This window comes from Phyllopteryx taeniolatus, chromosome 17 (genome assembly GCF_024500385.1).
Source record: "Phyllopteryx taeniolatus isolate TA_2022b chromosome 17, UOR_Ptae_1.2, whole genome shotgun sequence".
NCBI classification, from domain to species: Eukaryota; Metazoa; Chordata; class Actinopteri; order Syngnathiformes; family Syngnathidae; genus Phyllopteryx; species Phyllopteryx taeniolatus.
The window spans coordinates 11020949-11045242 of NC_084518.1; the positions used below are offsets into that span (position 1 = coordinate 11020949).

Below are 24294 nucleotides of genomic sequence, written 5' to 3' on the forward strand. Positions count from 1 at the left end.
GATTCACGTTCATTCATGTTGCTGCTGTCCCTGTTTTTTTTTTCGCTATATAAATCCCCCAGATCTGAAGCAATCAGTCAATCAACATCTCAAAGGTGGGTGACTTTAACTTTTTTTTTTTTTGGTAAAAGTAAAAACCGTTAAAAAAATAAACACTGATGTAAAGTGCAGATACATGAATCTACTTACGGGAACAAAGTACTGGTATGGGGAGATATATGTCTCAAAATTATTTGCACGTGTTTTTAGAATCATCTTTTATTGTCATGAACATGCATGCATGCACACGAAATTTGTTCTCTGCATTTAACCCATCACAGTGAACACATACACATGTTAGTGGAACACACTGGAGGGGGCAGCTGAAGCGCCCGGGGAGCATTTCGGGGTATCAGTGTCTTGCTCAAGGACACCACAGCCATGAGTCCGGGGGATGTTGGCGGATGGTCCAGTCGGGGTTTTGAACCTAGGTCCCCCACGGTGGCAGGCGATGATCTTAACCATTGGGCCACGGCTGCCCAAATGCACAAATATCTCCGCGATTTACTCGTATTTTTTTAAATGTTGTGTGTTCATTTATGATGACTTATCATTTGTAAATATTAAATTTTGCTTGTGAATTGTTGAAAGTGCATTTGTGGATCAGCGGGCACGCGCATTTAGCAGTTTCAAGTTGAAAAACAAAATCACACGTGTAGGAAGGCCCTCCCTCCCTCCGCTAGGCGGCAGTGTTGCTGTCTCCTTTGAATATAAATGTTTGAGAGCGAGCCACTGTTATTATTTATTATATTATTTATTTATTATACGTGTAAATCGCGGATATGTTTGTGGATTTGAAAAACACGTGCAAATAATTTTGAGACATATCTCTCCCCATAGTCGTAAACCGAGGACTCCCTTCAGCGTAACTGCGTTGTTGTTACATTGTTCATCCACTAGGTGGAACTAAAACCCTGCCTCCATGAAGTCACAATCACAACACACTTATTTGAGGTCTTTATCACAGGTGCCACCAAATGAAAGCATGAAACCTGTCAGACCACGAGTTGGTGGCGTTAGCATGTGTATTAGCGGTTGAATGATTTTAGTCATTCTCACGTGTTTCCTGCTCATTTGCTGTAGAGTTTCATAAATATAAACAGACAAATACGGGATAGAAAACAATTATATGAGTGATTAGATTTGGGGTAGGTGACTTTTTTTCTTTTTACTTTTTTTTTCTTAGCAAGTGGCTTGTAGTTTTGTAACACTAATAATACCCCAATCTTTTAAATTATAATGATGATGATTATTATTATTAATTTTACATACCGCTTATCCTCAGTAGGTCACGCATTATTATTATTATTACTATTATTATTATTATTATTTTGAAGCATTTGGATGAGCTGGATGTATTGAACACCTTTCAAAGTAAACCTTTACCTGCAATGATTTTTTTCTCCCCCCAAAAATATGGTTAGATAAAATGTATTTATTATTTTTTTAATGTATCATTATCATTAATTATGATTTAAATTAATTAATAATAATAATCTTATTGGTAAAGGCATCAGTCAAGGGAACACCACGCCCCCCCGATCCCCATTTTTGCACCATCTGAGTTTAAATTTGAATGAAGACATTTACACAAATTTTCCTGGAGATGTTTAATTTTTTATCACTGATTTTTGGGAAATGTTGAATTTTTGACGTCAAATTTCTTAAAACAGAATTATTATTATTTATTTTTTTGATGGTTTGTTTTTGATGCTAAAAGATAAATCACTGTTAGAAATTCAAATTCAAACTCAGATGGCACCGATATATACTCACATGACAATGGTTTAAAGTCCGAAGCTTTGTACGACTTTTTAAATGCATATTTTCCCCCAAAATTATAGGGAAATCCAAACTCAGGGGAATTCAACATTTAGAGGTTCGGCTGTTGCTTAAATAAGACACCTGGTTATTAAGTAGTTCAAACAAATCAACTTAAAATAAGTTATCAAATTAAGGATATAAAATAGTGTAGTTTTTTATTTTTTTTTAAAGATGGTAAAACTGTATGCTGGGTTAAGTTGCTAGAGGTATATGGAAGCAAAAGTGTTAAAAATCTTGATTAACAGGAGTCCAACTCCTACAAAAACAGGGACACAACATGGCTACATAACGATTCTGACGCCTCTATTTTACCTCTGTTTTGTTACCCTGGAAATAAGCATGTGTCACATTTTCCATTGTAAGTCTACTGGCAGGGCTACTTAGCAAGGACACACCCTGAAACTCAACACAATAGAAAATTATTCTTCCAAGGAAAGTATGTGGTGTAAAGTGTTGTTTTCCCCCCATATCTAAATCAAAATTGCATTAAACTTTCCTTCCTTGGGTGTGGAATAAAAACATTAGTGCTTCAGTGAGCTGCCATTTTTGTGAGGTCGACCTTTTCATGTTGATGTCTTTGGGGGTGTGCCACATTGTGACAGTGTGACAGACTGGATGTGAACCTGCTAACAACAAAGCACATGGATGTTAGAATCTAGTGACTTGGGTTTTTCCTTCCGCAGCTTAGGATATGACGTTGAGGGGGCTCTGCGAAATGTGGATCACATCATGAAATCCTCCGGAGGATCTGGGACAAACCTAGATATAAACACACAAAGGTAACACAATTTATCTTTTAGACTTACATGGCCACCATTAGTTTGTCTTCATAGTATGTGCCAGTGCTTGATTTCAGGTATACAGTTAAACATTTCTCATACAACCTGAGGAATTGTGGGTCTTATTTTAGCTAAATTTGTAGTGAGAGATACATGTCTACATAGTACATCGGAAATACCGGCACTTTACATGGTCTCACAAACTTGGTAGCCGGTCAATTTTAAGTGCGTGGCTGATTTTTCGTTCATGTTTGTTATAATATTTTGTTGATGTTGTGGCAATATATGTATTATTTTGGTAAGTTTGGGTCCCTGAAAGGAACCACATTTTAAATGTTGCTCTTAAGTTGAAAAGGTTTGGAAAACCCTGGTGTCAAGTGTATCTTTGTCATTTTACAATGTAGCCAAAGGTGTTCCGTGTGAAATTTGCACTTGAGAGTTTGACTTCTTTCTTCCTCCTATTGTGAATTGACTAAAACAATTGGAAGATAAAGAGATTACAGATATATTACATATTACACATATCATCCTTCAGCGTGTGATAAAAAGACTTCAATGCCTCCTCATATTATTTGTTTTTTATGCAGGCAAAAATTGCAAATGAGGGTGCAAATGTCATTGAATATGTATTCATATATTTTGTTACTTTATGTTCTAGAGTGAAAAAGCCATGTTTACAAATACCAAAGGTCCTTAACCTGCTCCTTCTACTCACAGGTAAAGTCACAGCCACACAAAATAATAACAAAAAATGCCTAATGAGAAGCGAGTTTAATCAAAATAATACAAATTATTATTAGAGCCACACTGATAAATACATTTTCCAAGAATAAGATTACAACTTTTTTTTTTTCCTGTAATACTGTTTTATGACTTGAGTCTCATCATTTTTATTTTATTTTTTTTGTCTTTGTGACCCAAATAATCCTTTGTATTAGGTTGACTGAACTTTTTGCAGTTCTATTTTTAAGCGACGGGCCTCATACTTGATTGGACGTCATCCATCACTTGTCATGTTATATACACATTAAAACATTCCACTCTATTTTTTTAGGAAACCCGTTGTTGCAGTCAGAATACCGTCTGTGTGCAATGATAATACGAAGTCCACAATACCGGAGATTCTTTGCAAACATGGAGAATCTGACTAAGAGGGGAAAAATTGACCTCAGACATCAGAACTTTTCAAGTAGTTTTTGATACATAAAAGTGCTGTTAGTTTTAGGGATTAAGATTACATTCTAAACATATGAGTAATCCCCTATATGGATCCATTATACTCAATATAATTATTAATTGTAGTTGTGTAGAACATTACTGTCTCATATTGATAGCTCTTTTGTTTTATTTATCATGTTTTATCTCTCGCTGAAGTATTTGGACAATGACCATTGAAAAGTAGCTTTCTAAGTCACCTCTTTGAGTCAGTTGAACAAATACTTTTAAGACCCTAAAAAGGAGGTACTCTGCATAAAGTGGCCATAATTACAGCAAAATGAGACAATATATTTTTGTGGAACCTCCTAAATTGAAGCCCAGATTTCAATCACATTTCGATCTGCCCTGTAACTCTGTCTATATTCAAAATCCCATTTTACATTGTTTAGTTAGTCCATACTACTAAATGATAACTGCTTCTGTTTCCTAATCAGGTCTTGCTTCCGGTAACGAGACCTCAACTGCGACACCGCCTCATGTGACAAGCGCTCCGACTTTAGGTAAGCTTGCACACTTGCATTCTGCAAGAGTGGTATAACCTGTAGTCAGGTGTCGATGGATGATGCCTCCAGGTGTATATGTGTATATATGAAGTGTCACTAATGGTGTAGTGGTACATTTGCCTGACCTTCATGTGGGCAGTGGGGGTTTAATTCCTGAACAGGATAAGCAGTTTTGAGAATGAATTAACAAATGTATAAGTGCTGGTCATTTATTTATTTTTGTAATGAATGAATGTCAAATATGCAAATTCACAGCACGTCATCCTTTTCCATGTAAGCCTATCTCCTGCATCCTCCTCTTGAACACCAACTGCCTTCATGTCTTCCCTCACGACATCCATCAACCTCTTTGGTCTTCCTCTCGCTCTCTTGCCTGGCAGCTCCATCCTCATCGTCCTTCTGCCAATATACTGACTCTCTCTTGTCTGGACGTGTCCAAACCATCGAAGTCTGCTCTCTCTAACTTTGTCTCCAAAACATAGAACCTTGGCTGTCCCTCTGATGAGCTCATTTCTAATTTTATCCAACCTGGTCACTCCGAGAGCGAACCTCAACATCTTCATTTCCGCCACCTCCAGCTCTGCTTCCTGTTGTCTCTTCACTGCCACGGTCTCTAATCCGTACATCATGGCTGGCCTCACCACTGTTTTATAAACTTCTAGCCTTACTGCCTTTCCACCTGGTCTCCTGGACACACAATATATCAACCTTTCTTCTAATCATCATGTCAACCAACTCCCGAGATTTTCGTGTCATAGTCCCAACATTCAAAGTCCCCACATTCAGTTCTAGGCTCTGTGTTTTCCTCTTCTCTTTCTGCCGAAGAACCTGCTTTCCACCTCTTCTTCGTCTTCGACCCACAGTAGCTGAATTTCCACCGGCGCCCTGCAGGTTGACGGCGCCGGTGGCGGACGTTGTTAACCCGGGCCCCGACCAATCCGATATGGAATTCTTTGGATGAACGCTCATATTTGTTTGGCAAAGTTTTAAGCCGGATGCCCTTCCTGACTCAACCCTTTGCATTTATCCGGGCTTGGGACCGGCCTACAGTTTGCACTGGCTTGTGCCCCCAATAGGGCTGCATTAAAAATTTCAAAAATGTATCAATAATAGGCAATAATAAATTCTTCTAGATAAAAATACAAGTAACGAGCGGAATGAAGCTCAACGGAATGAAGTAAAAGTAGCGTTTCTTCTCAGCTAAAACACTCAAGTAAAAGTAAAAAGTAAGTCGCATTAAAAATACTCTGACCAGTACTATTCATCCAAAAAGTTACTTGACTCAGTGTAGCGGCTTAAATGTAGCTCACCCACGACCACAACAGCCTTCTCTCCATTGCAGCATTCTACATTTTGGACATCGCTGTTGATGTGACTGGGCCTGTGAAGAATGAATCAGAAATTACTTCCTGGGTATGTTTGGAATCTGATTTCTCGCAAAAAAAACTATGACTATGAATTTTTACGTTCTGCTTCTCAGCTCCAGGAGGTGTTCCAAAACAGTCTGGGGAGCTGTGTTTCTTCGCAAACCGAAAACCCAACCGCTTTACCCGCTCAGTTGCAAACTGTATCTGCAAACACTTCAGTCGGGACAACAACTGCCGCAACGACAAACGGGACTCAAAGCAACGTCACGACCACAGCTATGTTACAAAGCAACAACACAACTGCAGCCACAACTACACTGCAAAACAGTACAACTACAGCCACAACTGCATTACAAAACAACACTGCTGCAGCTACAAGCACTTTACAAAACAATAATACTACTACAGTAACCACAACATTACAAAACAACAACACTACCATGACTACTACAACATTACAAATCTCAAATACAGCTACAGCAGTACAAACCTTTGGCACGACTGGAGCTATAAGAAATATGCAAATTTCAGACACAAATGCAGTTATTACCATTAAAGGTACACCCAATGATGCAGGCAGCAACAGAGCAAAGATCACAACCAACGACGCAGCCAAAACGGCAGAAAAAAAGATTCCTAGCTCGAACAATGCACGTTTCATTCGACAAGCCATCCTTAGCAGGTATCATTTCCTTTTATTTGTTGTTATTTTAATTTCTTCAACATTTGTCTTTCCGAGGAATCTCAGTAGTAACAATTTTGAAAATCTTATTGCTATTATTCTTTTTCAGCAAATCAAGTGACTTATTTCAGGTATGCAAGATTACACTCTGTAATATAGTCATTTGCCGGATCATATCAATGTGCATTGATTTATCACACTGATTGATTTATAACAGGGAATGGAAGTTTCCTGTGCGAAGAAGACTGAAATCAGGTTGGTGTGATTGAGCTGCAACTAAAATTAATTTTATTTTAAATCATTTTATTTATTTTAAAGCTATAAAAGTTTAGTTCTCTGTTTGCTATGAACAAGAAATGTATTCTTATTGATCAGAAAGACCAACTGCTTTGTGATCTTGGCGCTGAGGCAGAGTGTGGCGCCTTGTTGTATCCTGCAAACACTCTGCAATCAAAATTCCTCTGACATCCATACACGGGGGAAAAGAGCCAATCGTTTGAGTGAGTGCTATATATTCTTACAAAAAAAATTATATGCCAGTTTTTTGTTGTTGTTTTGTATGTTTGTTTTTTAATCATCTTTTTTTGTTCTCATAAATAGATCCCCTAAACAATAACTGCAGCAGTGATCATTTGGAGGAAAACATCTGTATTTATACACAAAATTCAACCAATTCAAAATGGTAAGCTGTTTATTTGCAGTGCTGGGATTTTCACTTAGTTCCTTTCATCATTTGTAAGAGCACTACGCATTTTCGGTCAAAGACATAAAATAGGAATTTTGTCAATTTCATTTGACAGTAAAGCGTTTGGGGCGCTTCCGTGTGGTGCAGGTGAGCATCAACACGTCGCCGATCATCATACAATAATGTAATAATTTGACAGTCCACTTTTCAAATAAATATTGAAAGTCTGCATTGTGAACTAAACACACAGCATAAAACATCAATATTGCTGTATATTTAATATCCTAAATTCAAGACTGGCACACTAAAAAAAAAAAAAATGTTAGCTACACTGTTATTAGTAAGGACCTTGAAAGTGTTCTCATCGTAGTCATGGCAACATGCTTTGATCTTTACAGGTAAAAATAAAAACTGCAGCTGCGGTGCTTACTGCAATGGGACTGGTATGTTTTAAATGTTATCGGCTAGCTACCAGATGACTATACAGTATTGGTGTTTTTTTTTTGTTTTCAACCCCACTCTGTTTTTGAACTTCTTAGATGCATATTACACTTTTGAAATTTCAATACAAGATCCTGAGATGAGCCACACCTACCCGCTGTCACTGGTAAGCTCACAAAGTATGTACGTGTGTTTACATGCAGTATATTCCTTTTGTAACTACTGTAATTGATTAGACTTTAAAATTCTATTCGAACAGATTCCCCAGCTGAACCAGAGCTGCTCTCCAACAACAAAGTAATTTGCACAAATGTACAAGAACTGCTGTTTTTGTCCACTTTGAGTCCAATCTTTGGATTTCTTTCTTTGTAGTGTCTCTTGTGCTTTGTCCTCCATTGCTTCTAAATACAAGGTAAACAACCACCAAATTACCAAATTAGAGCTTGGACTTGATTGAGTATTTTGATGTTCTGGAGTTAAACCGAGCTGTTGTTTCCACTCAGAATGCCGCCGCGGACTGTGCTCAAGCCGGAGCGATGTGAGTCTCATAAAATCATCACGTGACCTCTGCAAAAAGACAGACTGCCTTACACTTGTGACTTTTGATTCTTCTAGCGCTCAGATTTGCAGAGTGATTTTACAGTTGGCTGAAGAAGCTCCCATCTGTAACGTGTCCGCAGCCATAACGACCGTGTTTCGGTTGGAGAAGAACATAACGTTTGATGGGCGAATAACCAGAGCAGGTGTGCAATAGAACTACATAAACAATGTCAACATCAGTTTACCTTTTTCTATACATGCACTGCTCAACCTGGGCTTTAAAACATGAAAAAAAGTAATTAAATGAGGAATAAATACATTTATTTAAGCAAAATGATCTGACAATAGAACAGGAAAATTTGTCTTTGCACAATTTATTAAAACAAGTCAACATAGCAAGCCTAAAAAAACACAGATGTCTTAAAACTAGCACCTACACCTTTAGAATTATGCTATTTCTTGTTTTAAGACAAACTTTCTCATAACTAGTGTTAAAATGTCAATAATTGATTTTCAAGGAGGAAAAATGCTGTGAAGCAAGTGAAATCCTCCCACACAAAAACTGCCTAGTTAGAAGACATATCTTAGCAAACAAAGAACAAGCATATTTTACCTTGATTTGAAATATGTAATCTTGATTATATTTTGCATTGTGGCAGTGACGCCACAAAGCTTCTGACACAGCAGTTAGGCTTTTTTTTTTTTTTTTGCTCCTGCTAAAATGCAGCAATTTAAATAGTGTTAAGTAAAGCCTAAAATATGTCAATTTTATGCTAATTACAGTGCATAACTCTATGTATAAAATCATAAATACATATATACAGTGTAACCTCTGAGGTTATGTATTATATTTTAATGTACTTTACTTATATTTTGAAACTATTTATTAATGTATTAATTGTAGAGGCATGGTTTTAAAGTAACAGTTTAAAATTCTTTACTGTCATTCAAAAACAAGTTAATCACTGTTCATGGTAATACATCAAAACAATAAACCATTTATAATTTAACATTCTTAACTTAATGAATAACAAAGATTGCAAAGAATTCCCATTGCTCATGCATCCTTCTCTTCATACGTTTGTCTTCCCTCAAGTTCCGATGCGGTTAGTGGCACCAAAAAGGCAAAGATGCTCGCTGAAATCCTGTTAAATTTGAGCTTTTGACTTTTTGCAGGACATCATGCATTACATTGGAGGTTTTTGTGGAGGTCAATGTTTTATTTATTTATTCTTTTTTTTTTTTTTACCAAAGATTTTGACAGGGTCCTGTTATATTTGTGAACACAGGCTCAAGGACTTAGCTTTATATTAACCTGTCTTTCATTCTTTGAATCTCACAGCTATCTGTGGTCATCCAAATGTCAGTGGCAATTTGCTAGACTCTCAGTTCACATGGATTAACACCACCCTTGAGCATGCAGAGTTTTGCACAGTACAGGAAGGCTCTCCCCCTTTACTCTCCACCCAAACCTGGTCTGTAACTGGTCGATTGAGTTTCACAGAGCTGTCAAATGTTCACTAATCTTAAAGTGTCCATTTCCTGCTCTAAGTCAATCCGGGGAAAATGTGGTGGTGCAACTGAAGGAACAGTGTGTTCCAGCGATCTCACCCACGGCCAGCCCAAATGTGACAACCACACAACCGAACACCGCCTCCAGCAATACGACGTCATCCCCGGCGAACGCAACATCAGCATACCCGGACGTCACCACCGCCTCACCTAATGAAACAGAGATCCGAGCCAACGCTCTTCTTGAGCTGACCGCCAATGTGTCCAGACTAAACTCCAGTCTCGTGAACGAGCTTGTGTCTCACTTGGAGGATCTGTTGTCAGGCCCCAATATCAGCCTGGCTCTGGCTAATACGAGCATCCACATCGTCAGCAACCTGCTGGACGCTTCTGCCGAGACACTGGCCAGCTCCTCCAACAGGTGACTCTCATACTTTATACATCCTACACTCTGAGCTTTTTAACAGTAAAATTAATAACCCTTATAACTACTATATAACAACCATTATAACACACACACACATATATATATATATATATATATATATAATTTGCATTGAATCTTTTAAAAAACAAACTGTTTTTAAAAAGGTGAAATGCAAATTTGCACAAATTAAATTTATTTGTCAGACTATAGGCATGTTTGTTGAACTTTTACCTGTATTCTGTCATCCCAAATGTAAATTAAATGTTCTCCTTTTTCTCCTTCATCAGAATTATAAGGATTGTTGATACAGTGGGCCTTAAATTGATCCTTGAACAAGAAACAGAGACTCTCTTGTCGCCAGCTTTGGCTCTGTCTGTCAAAGCAGTGGATGGTAGTGATTTTCAACAAGTCCTCTTCTCCATCTCAGACCCCAGCAATGCACAGGTATAACATTGTAGCTTTAAGACGTGTTTTCAACTATAGGACACAAAAATGTGACCACATCATTAGTAATAACTGGACTGGTGACTAATTATACACTAATAGAGATAGATTATTGACTAATAGACATGAAGTTTCTGAGTTCTCCCAGTGACACATAAATATGTCTGCAGTTCACAAGGTCAGAGCAGCACGGACAGCATATTTTGCGCACATATTTGAACAAAAAACACTGTGACATGAGCGTGCAAGTTTGGCTGTATGCTTGCTACATATGTGGCGAGACTGTTTGTTCCACTTTTAGAAACATTTAGTGAGATGGAGTGGGTCAGGTAGTTGACTTGTGACTAGTCCAGGGTGTACACCGCCTCTCACCTGTTATCAGCAGGTAGGCTCCAGTTACCCTGGGCCAGAGATGGGTAGCAATGTGCTTCAGTTGTAGTGATATTTACTTGAGTAACCTTTTGGATAAATTGTACTTGTCAGAGTAGCGTTAATGTAACGTACATTTTACTTTTACTGGAGTATTTTTGTTAAGAAGAATCACTAATTTTCACTCTGTAACACTGCGCTAAATTTTGCTTGCTACTTTTACTTTGTGTGCATTTTAAGGTCCGAGGAGATCCCAGGTTCCGAAGGAATGTGAGGAACGACGACTCCATCCCTCAGGGCTCCATCACACTGCCCGCCTCCCTCACTCAAAACCTAACCTCTGAGGAGCAGCAGATGGCCTCCAGAGTCCATTTCAACTTTTACCAGAAGAGCACTTTATTTCAGGTCCAGATGCAAGTACTATATGCAGGTGCCTCTCAACAAAATTGGAATTTTGTGGAAAGTAGACAAACGGGACTCAAAGCATGATGATTATAGCTTACAGCCAAAGAAAACCCTAAATCCATTTTCTCAAGAAATTGGCAAATAATTAAGAAACAAAATTATTTGAATAAAAAAAATAGGTAGGAACCGGCCTTCTGAAAAATAATGTAATTAATCTATGTAATATTCACTTTGTGAATTGAACAACTGTCGTGGTTGTCAAACCTTTTACACCTAGTGCAGCCTAAAACAATACTTGGCTCCCCAAGTACCACCATAATGACCAACATTAAATTACAGTAGTGTCGTAGGCCCAAGTGTATATAAAAACAAGGCAGAGGTATTGTTCCTAAAAAGTATCTTTAATATTATTTTAAACCACTGTAACATTATGTACAAATTGAAGATTAACACTGCACTGAAATACTTTTCTAATTATGCAATTAAGATGTACTATTGCATAAAAGTGTATTGAAAACAAACAGTTCTAAAAGATTAAATGCAAATGTATTGTACTTAACCGTTATATATATCTGAATTGTACTTGACAAATGTACTGCAGTGGAATTTCAAAAAAGGTTTATGCCACTGCAACTACGCACAGTTTGAACATTTACTTCAGTCTTTCGTGAACCACAAGTGGAGTTCCCGCCACACTTTGAGAATCACTGAACTACTGCAATGAACAAACTTATCTACGATATTCCATTTTATTGAGACGCATCTATTGAACATCTGTTCTTGTATATTACAGACACAGAACAAACTGTTTTTGTGAGTAATTGAGAGATTCGATGAATAGACAGGGTGATTGAAAAAGTAACTCCCTATTTTGAATTACTTGTATTTTAAAATAGGGAGTTACTTTTAGGTTAATTGACAACTCTAAATTGCCCGTAGGTGTGAATGTGAGTGCGAATGGTTGTTTGTTTGTATGTGCCCTGCGATTGGCTGGCAACCAGTTCAGGGTGTACCCCACCTCCTGCCCGATGACAGCTGGGATAGGCTCCAGCACGCCCGCGACCCTAGTGAGGAGAAGCGGCTCAGAAAATGGATGGATGGATGGAGTTACTTTTCAATCACCCTGTACAATTTGATGAGGATGTTTTCAATAACTGTACAACTGGATAGAACGAAACATTTCATGAGTATTTCATTCAATTTTAAATTGATAGGGACAATATATGAGTGTTGTGAGGAAATTAATCAATTTGAATATTGTGCTATTCATACTGATTTATTTCTGCTCGGCATTCATGAAAGTGGACATGTTTTGAGGAAACGTGTCTTTTGTCCATGCAGGACAGATCCTTAGGAACACGTCGACTTAACAGCGGGATCATTGGAGCGAGTTTGGCAAATTTGACAACCACAGGACTGCAGGATGAAGTTATGATTCGACTCAGGAACCTGGAACCAGTTCCTGTGAGTGTCTTTTTTTTAATTACATTTTTTTTTTTTTGAAAGAAATGTCCTTTTTGTAGTTGCTATAGTATTTCTACATTCACTACTTTGAGGCAGCACAATTGGAAACCATGTCGAGCTGCTCCAAAATTGATACCATAGCTCTGGAAATCAAAGACAGATGATGAACCCAGACAAGTTCCGTTTATCACTCTCATAACTGTAGCTCTCACTGGAACTCACTTAAGTTTATGTTGTACCTTCGCTAAACTACAGGCTAATTATGTGGCTACATGCGTCTTCTGGGACTTCACATTAAATGGTGAGTTCTCCTTCATGATATCCATTAGTATAAATAGAATTTAATGTATGAATGGAATTATTCTTCCACTGGCAGACAGATCGGGTGGCTGGAACAAAAACGGCTGTTATGTTCAAAACAGCACAGACAACTTGACAGTTTGTGGCTGCAACCATCTGACCGCCTTTTCGATCCTGCTGGTAAGCTTTTGTTCTTCTTCTCGTGCTCTTTACTTGAACAATGTAATAATGTCAATTCATTTGAACCACAAAAAAGGCAGAACATCTTGACTTGCAATCTTCTATTCTCCAGCAATGACGAGAACTAACCTTAGCGCCTCCCCCAAGTACAGAGCTCTTCGAACAACAAAGATGTCACACTTCCTTGACATTGTTCAAGGGGTGCAAATTCACCATACAAAGGGCAAAGATTTACTGTAAATTTTGTGATGCCGATAGAAAACCATTTCACATAGCATTTTTGGGGGGCACTTTGCCGCCCTCCCAGAAATGCCGCACATATTGCACATAAATCACCACTGTGTGCATATAATGACGTTATTGGGGAACACTTGTATTAGCACAGCTCAATATAATAAAGTGCAATACTACAGTGTTTTTTTTTGCTGTTCAAAGTGGACCTCACACAACTCACTATGAGCCCCGTGTTACATGGAAACTTTTTTTGTGAGTGTCATAAAAGTAGATGAACTCAGTTTGAAAACATTTTATTTGTATTGTTTTTTATAATTATTTTAATTACTGCCATCTATTGGTTCAAATTAATTGGACCATGTCAATGAGAACTGCATTATTATTGTATAAGCCTTTATATATATATATATATATGTATATATATAACTGAATCTCATTTGAGTGTTTAGGTGTACCTAACATTGTCTCCTCATCCAGGACCTCGCCAGGGAGCCTCTAACCAGTCGAGTGCAAGCCACTATTTTGACCTTCATCACATATATTGGCTGCGGGATCTCTGCCATTTTCCTGGCATTGACACTCCTCACATACTTGGCCTTTGGGTGAGCACTGGGTGTCACAGCACATCACGTGGTGGGCCATCTGGTGACCTACAATTAGAACCTGAATTCTAATATTTGTTCCATGAAATTGTATTAATTGATCCTCAATGGTTAGATTTTTTCCCATCCAATCAGATTTCAGCCTTTATGTGCTGCCATGTCTATCTGTAATCTGCCCTGCAGGGCCTTCAGATCAGTTGTGTCGGCCCATGTAATTTAAACTATATTAGCAATGGAACTGTTACTTTAAGCCCATTTCTGCCATAAAAATAATAATAATAATAATAATAAAAAAATACAATGAATATATACATAAATAAATAATAAATGTTTGTTTTTACTTGGCAGGAAGCCAATTCCTGCAATATTGTTGTTGTTGTTGCTTGTACTCTTACATGGCAGAGCTTGTTTCCACCAGTGATTTTTTTTTTTTTTTTAACACTGTGCCTAGTGTTGTGCTTGACACAAGAGCTTCCAAAGGCAAGCACCGTTTGAAACGCTGACTCTAATAGTCAGCTTTCTGAAGGCTTGGTGTATTTCTATGAGAAAATGTAGTAAAATTACGTGACTTGGGTTTTTATAGCTGTGATAGCCGATCCACATGGTGGCATGCACCATGTGGGTGCCCTACCGGTCTCTGCATGATGCCACTACATACTGTAAGCTTTGTCTTGTCCCTTGGCGTTATTTTGGTGCAAGACAATGAAGAACATTGTCAGTATAATACTATTATTGTTATTATTATTATTATTTTTTTTTTACTTTTCCTGAATGTTCAGTTTCTGCCATGTAGTAAAAACAATACTGTTGGAAACTAGCTTCCTAAAACAAAACAAAAAAATGATATATGATAGATATATATAGATGTGTGTATGTATATATATATATATATATATATATTATTATTTTTTTTTTTACTGGCAGGAATGGGTTCTTGTGCTCAGCGACTAGTCAACCCCATGCATACTATTCATATTTTGTATTTTCTGAAACAATTGCAGCAAACTGCGCAAGGACAGCCCATCCAAAATCCTGATCCAGCTGTGTGTGGCTCTCCTGCTGCTCAACCTGATCTTCCTGGTGGACGCTTGGTTGGCTCTGTACCCGGACGCCGTGGGCCTCTGCATCTCCACCGCCTGGTTCCTCCACTACTTCCTGCTGGCCGCCTTCACCTGGATGGGCCTGGAGGCGGTGCACATGTACCTGGGCCTCATCAAGGTGTTCAACTCGTACGTCCCGTATTATATGCTCAGGTTCTCGCTGGCGGGCTGGGGCGTCCCCATGATTGTGGTCATCATTGTCATAGCCGTCGACAAAAACAACTATGGCCTGGTGTCCTACGGGAGGTTTTCCGATGGCACAACTGACGACTTGTGAGTCTTTTACCTGCGTACTGGAATATGGGTCATTTTTATATAATTTGATCAATAACAGTAAAGAGGTACCATAGTTCTGACACTTTCACAAATTCATACATATTCATTCATATCTCAGAAATAAAATTTATTTTGCTTTTGCTGCTATTGTGTAAATGCAAAATGGCTGCCTTATGCTGGCACTTCAGCTCACAGATCTCTCTGGTGAATTGCAACAACTTAACTAGTCTCCAGTGGCATTAACGATAAAGACAGCTTGAGTGACAAAGAAGGACTGTTTTAAAAAAAAAAAAAAAAAAAACTTTGAAGATACTAAGTTGCAGTTGTGTTACTTTTTATGGAAAAGGCATATAGTAAACAATCTGAGAAAAATCCTATACATTCAAAAATGGAATTAGCATATTCAGAAAACATGTTGCAAATCGTAAAACTTCATTTCAGACACCTAAACAAAAAGACATTTAGGCATTAAAAGTATATAGAAATATTATTTGAAATTATTTTTTTCCCTTAGAAATTTTTATGAACAAACAACTGCCAATAAGTCAAATACTCATATCAGTAAAATTTATTGATTTCCAAAAGGAAATTTAGTGGGCCACGTCTTTACTGTTATTGATCAAATTATAAGAAAATGACTTATATTACTCTACACGCACATGCTAATATCCCACAATGCATCACCAATTAAAACAAAACTCCAAACGTCTGCTCCAGCTGTTGGCTGAAAAACGACATTGCCTTCTTCGTGGCGGTGGTGGCCTACTTCTGCGTCATCTTCCTGTTCAACTTCATCATGTTCGTCGTGGTGCTGGTCCAGCTCCATAAGATCAAGCGGCAGAACCCGCACAACTCACAGCACCGCTCCACGGGACAGAATGTGCGCAGCGTCGTGGGCATTACAATCCTGCTCGGCCTCACCTGGGGCTTTGCCTTTTTTGCCTGGGGGCCCCTCAACCTGCCATTCATGTACCTCTTTGCCATCTGTAACGCCTTCCAAGGTGAGACTCGGATCGTCACCCCGATACTGAGAGCATTTCTATTTACCAAAATAAAAATATAAAATGACTGGTGTTTGGATAAGAGATAGACATTTCATTCAATTCGGACTGCAATATTTTTTATGTCTTGTATCTACCGTGGTGCCTTGAGATATGAGTTGAATTCATTCTGTGACCAGGCTCGTAACTCAAATCACTTGTATCTCTAATGAGCTTTCCCCATTGAAATTAATGGAAATGCCATTAACCTGTTTCAGCTCCAAAAACATTTTGTAATATGCTTTTTAAATTATTATAATTATTATTATTATATAAAGCACTTTTCCAGAAACTCAAAGATGCTTAACAGTACAGGGTTAAAAACAGTTCAACAAAATACAGATATTAAAAAAAAAACATGCACAAAATATAAAGTAGAATTTAAACAAAAGCCATTTGTGATTTGGTGAGAGGGTTGAACAGGGACAGATTAATGCAGTCACGGATGTGTTTTGGAGTGTGTTCCAGAGGGAGGGGGCAGCTCTGGAGAAAGCTCTGTCACCCCAGGTTTATGAGAAAAATAGCTCTCTAAAATATTGTATTTTACTTTATAAAAACATAATGACATAATTAAATAGAATTCAAAATAACTTTTTGTCACTGCATCAATTGAATGGGCATTGGGCTGATGTGCCCCTTTTGCCACCTAAGGGCAGTATAAGACAGACAGATGGAATTCCTGTCCATGAGAGTCTGTAGCCTTTCAGCTCCTCGCAGAGGAGAAAGAATATGACCGAGTACTGCTATATTGAATGTGTGTTGCTGTATCGTTCGTGTTCAAATATCAGTTGGGTTACATATGTGTTTTCCATTATGTGTTAGGATTAAGCTAACAGACTAAAGGCGGTTGTTTTAAATACACGTGTAATTCTTCAAGTTTTATGTTTGACAGTAAGCCAACTGGGAGTGGCATTAAATGGCTTGAAGTCTCCTCTTTGAAGAACTGGTCCCTATTTGCCAAAGTGCTGCTTATTTTGAAGGAGTTCACTGCCACCATATAGCGCTCGTATCTCAAATTTGTTTGTCTCAAGGTGCGACTGTCTTGGTGAAAGTAGCTTGTGTCAGTGAGGGGAAACTCAAACTGATATTATGCATCCACATTATTACACACCTCTTTGCTGCAGGTTTCTTCATATTCGTGTTCCACTGTGCGATGAAGGATGTGGTGAGGAGGCAGTGGCAGACATACCTCTGCTTTGGAAAAATTAGGCTGGCTGAGAACTCAGGTGATACATTTTCACTTTTCCCAAGTTGTTCACCTGGTTACTTTCAAATAATTTTAGAATAGTGAGAAGGCGCACAACAAAAACAAGATGCTCATTATGGTTCAGCTAACTGGGTTTGTCTTTTTTGCAGAATGGAGTAGCACGGCAATCCAGAAGAGAGCTACGTCCCTTTCCTCGTCGTCGTCACAGTCCAACAACTCGTCCAGTTCGTCGTCTTTCCTCAGTCACAACTTGTGCCTGACTCACGGCATAGGTCAGCTAATAGAGGTTGCCATAGTAACCAATAACATTCTCTCCCCCCATAGTGGTGCTGGATTTACTTGCTCAGCCCATCAATGGTTATTTTGTGTAATGACTGTGATGTTTTGTTTCAGGAAATCCATTAGAAGACAGAATCATCACCGGTGACGAAGAACCCAGCCTGGATGTCGTCCTCAACGACCTCAACAGGGAGCATAGAAACCATCAGACACCCTCACGCACACATCCACATTATACTTAGTAAGCAATAGCCATGTTGATTTTATAGCATTTTCAATGGGCACCTTAAAAATCTCCATTAATATAGCTTATTTTTGTATCCAATTTTCTACATTCATGCTTATCAGAATCCCTGCCGGACTCTTTGTTCCTTCTGTGTCTGAGATACAAATCGATAAATATATGTGATGCTTTATTCTCTAAATCCTCAAGAGTATTAACCAAACCACCGAGGCGTCATGAATGTTTGGATCAAACACTTGGACCTTTCAGCAGGCCGAATAATGAGATATCATAAATTCTATTTTGTTCATTCATGAAGAGAGGGTATTTGTTCAAGAGGGCTTAAAATAAGTTTCAATCTTATAAGCTAATGCAATGCAAAATTACCCTTGTCATTATCTTTATAATGGCATTTTATGGCCAGTGTATGATACAAATGTATTAATTTCTTTCAACAAAAAAAAAACACTTTGAGCCAAGTGAATCCAACAATGACTATTTAATCATTTGGCTTCAACTGTTTGAACTAACCAGTTTTAAAATTTGACTGAACCATGCTGGTATCTTTGTCAGACTTCCATCACAACCAGATGTAGCGGACATGCGCTCCGCAAATCGAGGTGCCACAGAGACTCGCAACCACTTGAGAACCCCACTTCTCCACGCTGCCCTGCTGTGAGACAGCGACTAGGACAGTGCCTGGTGTACGTCAAGTGGACCTTAACCTAATTAGCAGCTTCCCATCAAATCTTGATTCCAGTCTTCAAAAGACTGCCTCCCGGACCAAATGTTTGGGGGAGACCATGTGGTTAATATTCGAACCTGCTCATGAGGGGCCACCCGTGGACGCGCCTCTGTTTGTTAACAGCAGATAAAATGTCTTTTGATATCTTGCAAACTCTATAGAAACATTCCAAATGTATGCCTTGCTGTCTGTGTCACTATTCTCAGTTCGACAGGTCCTCTGCAAGATTTTGAAAGCTGTTCATGATTTGAAATCAAACAGTACGAAATGTTGTATTGAACAATAAACAACCCATCTGCCACGACCAAAGTTTAAACAATGATTCTATGCGTGAGAGTACAAAGTTGGGAGTGTTTTAGATTATGATTTTAAACCAATTTACTCCAATTTGTAGACAAGATTCAGGCTGATGGGTGTGGTCTTCTCCAAGTCGGCAATTCCTCTTCCTACACCCTGCCTCTGGGGTATTTAACTATGAATTCACACTTTCCTCCGTGAGTTGAGTCTAGTCTTGTTCCTCCTCTCCTCGTACCTTGCTGGCAGCTCGCCAGCTGGTTGGCCTCAGGCCAACTCCCTCCCCCTTCTTTTTTCTTCTTTGTCCTCGGGCGCCTCCGGGAGCCACCACGTGCGCGAACGCCCGCTGCAACCAAGCCGGCGGCGTTTTCGATCGAAGAAGCCGGCCATGCGGCTCAGATCGCTTTCCCTAGCGACGATCGGTGGGAGGGGCCTCAGCAAGCAACTACCGGCATCCCGTACGCCTCTGAGGGCCAGAGCTCGGCCCGCCACCAGTTCCACCAGCAGGAAAGTTATGAGCGGCGGTACCCCAAACGGGACAACAACTTTCCTTCCCCATTTCTTTTTATTTTGTGCATCTTGTTTTTCTTCAACCAAACCTGCTTCATTTCTGCCTGAGGGCCGGAGGAAGACCACCCCGAAAGACCAGCTGATCTGCGCTCGTGAGTCGACACTGCAATCTTTACTATGATGTACAACATCAGTGCCTAATAATTTTGGAGAAATTACTAGCTTCACACGAAATCCCAACTTTGTCTTCTCTCGCTCTGACTCAACGCAGTAAACGGTCACTTATTTTAGCCCAGCGACCACACACGATGTCCTCGTTTCCATTTCCGTACGCCTCATTTTCTTTCTTTTACCCTTAGTGTTATTTTCCTTTTTGTAGTTGTAGCTGTGTGTTTCATTAAATATAAAATTCAACTCTTGGTCGTATTTGGTGTGTGTTCTGAGTTTGCGTAAAACTCTGTAATCTAGGATTCAAAATGTCATAGAGTGTAGCAACCTTCAGAGTATGAGACTGATTAAAAAGGTTTGTCGTCATTTCTCCTAAAGTTTATACTTGTAAAAAGTGCCGTGGTGCCCTTTTCCGAGACATTATTTTGATTTTAACAATTTAATTTAAAATTACGATAAAGCAGAAGTAACGCAAGCGTCGCTCCCGGCTTATTACTGTCTACTAAATTAATTCAATTCTTATTTGACATCTATACACTACACAGATCGCAAAAGCCACTGGCGGCTTGTTTTTACTTTCTCAGATGTTACTTTTAAATCCTTGAGGCATTCATATTATGCAAGATTCACATGCTTTTTAGAATATAGAAAGGATTATTATTTTTTTTTTTTCCCCATTCTGTTTCACTAATGGCATTTGCACTGAGAAAAATAGTGCATCGGCGAAAGCCACTTTAATTTCTAAAGGTTACAAAGTAAATAGTATGGAACAATCTTATTTCAGGGAGAGAGAGAGAGAGAGAGAATAAATAAATGCCACCGAGTCCCACAGGGTCGCTTGAAAACGTGCTACGCAAGCTACATTCACTGTCTTTCACATCTGATATACACAGACTGGCCACAACATTACAACCACCTGTGTAATCGAATGAGATCCACTGCAAGATCTGTATCGACAAGTGTATCAATACGAAGATAATGCTCTTTGATTGAAACCATTAGTTATTAACTGAACAATGTGTTTATTATTGTGCTTAGGAGCGTAATACTGCGATCTTATAGTTTGGTTATGTCGTATACAAAATATTAAAAACATATTCCAGTATGATGCAGTGCAGTTCTACACTACAGCAAACTACAACCATCCATCTAGTCTTCAATGACCCTAACGTATGTTTTTGGAATGTGGGAGGAAGCCGGAGTACGTGAAGAAAACCCATGCAAGTAGTGGGAATATGCAAACTGCACTGAAGCAGACATACTCGCCGTGCTGCCTCAAAATACAAACATACTGTCTCAGTATGAAAACTGAACATTTCATTATTATCGTTGTAAAGGCAGACTTCTTGATACAACTCATATTGGCCTTTTTATATTGTGTAAGTGGTCAATAATGTTGTGGCTGGTCAGTGTTACACTTTATTATATCAGAAGAAACGAACATTGCTAATAAAACATGACATAAAATAGCACAAAGGTGGAATTAAAGTAGTGGATTTTTTCCGCCCACCCCCTTTCGACATTGGAATCGTTATCAGGCGTAATGCCAAGAAATCGACCTGGAGGGGAAAGCAAAAAAAACAAAAAACAAAAAAAAAAGAATCAAATGACCATGTAACAAAAAACAGCTTAAAAGTAATTCAGTTGATATCTTAACCCCATAAGGGGACAAACCAACAAACAATAAAACAAGCAACTGTGCAGCTGTTCTATCAGTAACATTGTCACATTGTCAGTGTATCAGCTCACAGTTTAAACCTCCAAAGAGAACGTTTAGAAGAGTGCATACTTATTAATATTAATGGGTCTTCCAAGGTTTATTCATTCATCTTCCGTTCCGCTTATCCTTACTAGAGTCGTGGGCCTACTGGAGTTTATTTTCGGCCGAGAGGCCGAACTGGTCGCCAGCCAATCGCAAGGTACATGTAAACAAACAACCATTCGCACTCACATTCACACCTACGGGCAATTTAGAGTCTTCAATTAACCTACCCCGGTCCTCAGAACTGCGAGGCCGATGTGCTAACCAGTCGTCCACCGTGCCGCCCCAAGTAAGGTTTATATAAAATCAAATAAAATTTATTAAAAAAAATAAAAATAAAAAAAAAGACTCATTGGCTTGCAGCAAACAATACTTAAAACCCAACTATAAAAGTAAAAGGAGAAATGTGTAAAGAAGGGGAAGTAAGCTGCATCAACAAACCACTGGTGTGTTTGAGCGGCATGATGCAACTGCAGTATAAACTGACTGAGCATAATCGCAATGTGCGTGTTGAAGATTTGGAACCATGATGACTTTTCATTGAGTGTTCCATAACAGTGAGAGTGTTCATGCTCAGTCCGAACATACCTAGAGAGCTATACAGCAGAGAAGAAAGCCTGTTCACATTCCAGCAGCTGAAGGGGAAAGGAGAAAAAGCGGAGAAAAAAATAAAAGAGAAAGTTGTCACTTCTTCCACACAGTGTAGAAAACCCAGCTGACACACACAGTTAAGGAAGGTACAGCATTTTACATGCTAAGATAATGTGACGGTTGAGCATTCACATTATGATTACAATAAAACGGCTCATAGGAAATTAGTAATTTGTATTCAATATTCGCGTCAGGGTTTGGGTTCACATGTCAAAGTTACTGCAGAAATCTCCTTAAGCTAGTTTTATCTCAAACACGCTTGCTGCTTTGGCTCATTAATACTTGCAAATTGTCATGGAAGGATACAGTTCCATGTAGGAGGGCACGCAAACCACTTTTTTGGAGAACTCCACAGGACAGGAGAGTCTTCCCAGCTGCTCCTCATACTGACTCAGAGCCTCTGTCAGATTTGCACTGTTGCCCTGATGACCGACAACACAGAGAGACAGATAAAACATGTCACAAAATATTAGAGTACAGTACTTGTTTTTTTTTTTTTTTACCTGAATTAGCTGAGTGAACAACGCACACGTATGGTATGCTACATGCTAAATATGCAGGTTATGGACATAACACAATGACAAACACGTATTGTTTTAAAAATTTCATTTTTTTCCAGCAACAACATCAAAGGTGAAATTATAGCCATCTGTATCCCTTCTGTGCGGGAACAGTTTTGCTGTGCAAAGGGCTGCTCACAACTTCTAAGGGTCAAATATAAATGGTATCTCAACATTTAAAATGGTTTTCTATCAATGCAATGCTCACCTGGGTGAAATATTTCCCCTTAGGATGCAGAATTTTTATCGACAGGTCCATAATGAGACGAAGGAACTCCCATGTTGAGTCTGCAACAATAACATCACTTTTCACGTTGGCTGAACAGTCATTTATGGACAATATTTATGATCCAAACTTGCAAACCTTCTTCTGGTTCTGTGGATATTGGGACTGCAGTGAGATCGTTAATGATGTAGTCAAACAGTCTTTCCTCTTGGACGTACTTCTTGAGCACAGGTACACAGTCTTCCACTAGAATCTGCCCCACATCACCCACTTTACCTTTATTCGAATGTTGACACTTCTGATAAGAGCAAGAGTCAAACTATACACGACAGTGGCATCCTTTGTGCACCATAGTGTTGACTACTATTTGTAACAAAGCTATGTTTTGAAAGAGTTTAGAGATGTGTTTGTGTGTATGTAAACAGTGACTGACCAGCTACTAAAAATGTAAACAACATGTCTTTGTGACAGTACTTTAATATTGTTTCAATACTCACTTGGTAACTGTCCCCCTTCAGGTTGTCCAGCACATTGCCACACGTCTTCCTCATGTACTTTTTGCACCCGTCAATCACCTTCTGATCAATGTACTGAAGCTTGTCAAGGAGCAAATGTCAATCACACACACACAAAAAAAACAATGTTGATTTGAAAATCTTTCGACCTATATTCAAATTGAATAGACTACAAAGAGAAGCTATTTAATGCTCAAATTGATGAATGTTATTGTTCCCCCCTGAATATTCTCTCATTTTGAATTTGAGGCCTGCAACATGTTCCAAAAAAGATGGGACAGGGGGAACAAAAATGAGAAATGCTTAAATAAATAAACACCTGTTTGGAACATTCCACAGGGGTACAGGTGAATTGGAAACAGGTGATTGTCATGATTGGGCATAAAAGAAGCCTCCCCAAAAGCCTCAGTTGTTCATAAGCAAGGATGGGGCGAGGTCGTGGCAGTAGCAGCTTGCTTACACAAGTGAATTTGCTTGTGTTTTACTTTTTCTTTTTTAACCATTTGTTCAATAAGTGATTGTGCACTGGTGGCTGTTGTGTAAGCCAATTGTGCTTTGTAATAAACACATTGGACTTTGTTATCCTCTTTTTAAGAGCGACATGATCCAACTTTGGACATCTTTTATGCACTCCTTCCTCCTGGCTCGCCACCACTGGGCCAACTTATTTTGACACCGAGTGGTGTGCGAGTAAAATAACACTAGTCCATGTGGAAAAATGAT

General features: G+C 38.8%; 2 protein-coding genes across 7 annotated transcripts in view; one reads left to right on the forward strand and one right to left on the reverse strand.

The window, feature by feature from the left end:
• Nucleotides 1-20103, forward strand: LOC133466985 (adhesion G-protein coupled receptor G2-like). 2 transcript variants are annotated; one of them, XM_061751315.1, is made up of 31 exons: nt 1-95; nt 2547-2642; nt 3301-3359; nt 4295-4360; nt 5706-5776; nt 5844-6412; nt 6522-6543; nt 6630-6667; nt 6788-6912; nt 7013-7094; nt 7213-7244; nt 7496-7540; nt 7637-7704; nt 7798-7835; nt 7911-7950; nt 8042-8076; nt 8154-8281; nt 9421-9553; nt 9631-10011; nt 10305-10461; nt 11071-11235; nt 12577-12699; nt 12955-13000; nt 13076-13179; nt 13891-14015; nt 15017-15388; nt 16109-16392; nt 17556-17657; nt 17788-17910; nt 18032-18158; nt 18714-20103. In XM_061751315.1, coding segments are annotated over exons 1-31 (3837 nt in total). In that variant the 5' UTR covers nt 1-15; the 3' UTR covers nt 18715-20103. The 2 variants fall into 2 exon arrangements, with proteins under 2 accessions (XP_061607299.1, XP_061607300.1); XM_061751316.1 differs by lacking the exons at nt 1-95; nt 2547-2642; nt 5706-5776.
• Nucleotides 18625-24294, reverse strand: part of sms (spermine synthase) — a 17142-nt gene continuing 11472 nt past the window's right edge. For 3 of the 5 annotated variants that reach the window (XM_061751317.1, XM_061751320.1, XM_061751318.1), the window contains 5 exons: nt 23554-23641; nt 23195-23309; nt 23039-23118; nt 22577-22692; nt 21264-22334 (listed from right to left, as the gene is read on the reverse strand). In XM_061751317.1, the coding sequence (XP_061607301.1) occupies nt 22304-22334; nt 22577-22692; nt 23039-23118; nt 23195-23309; nt 23554-23641 (430 nt within the window). In that variant the 3' untranslated portion in view covers nt 21264-22303. Of the gene's footprint in view, nt 22335-22576; nt 22693-23038; nt 23119-23194; nt 23310-23553; nt 23642-24294 lie in introns of all 5 variants that reach the window. The other 2 variants (XR_009785103.1, XM_061751319.1) reach the window with 2 other exon arrangements.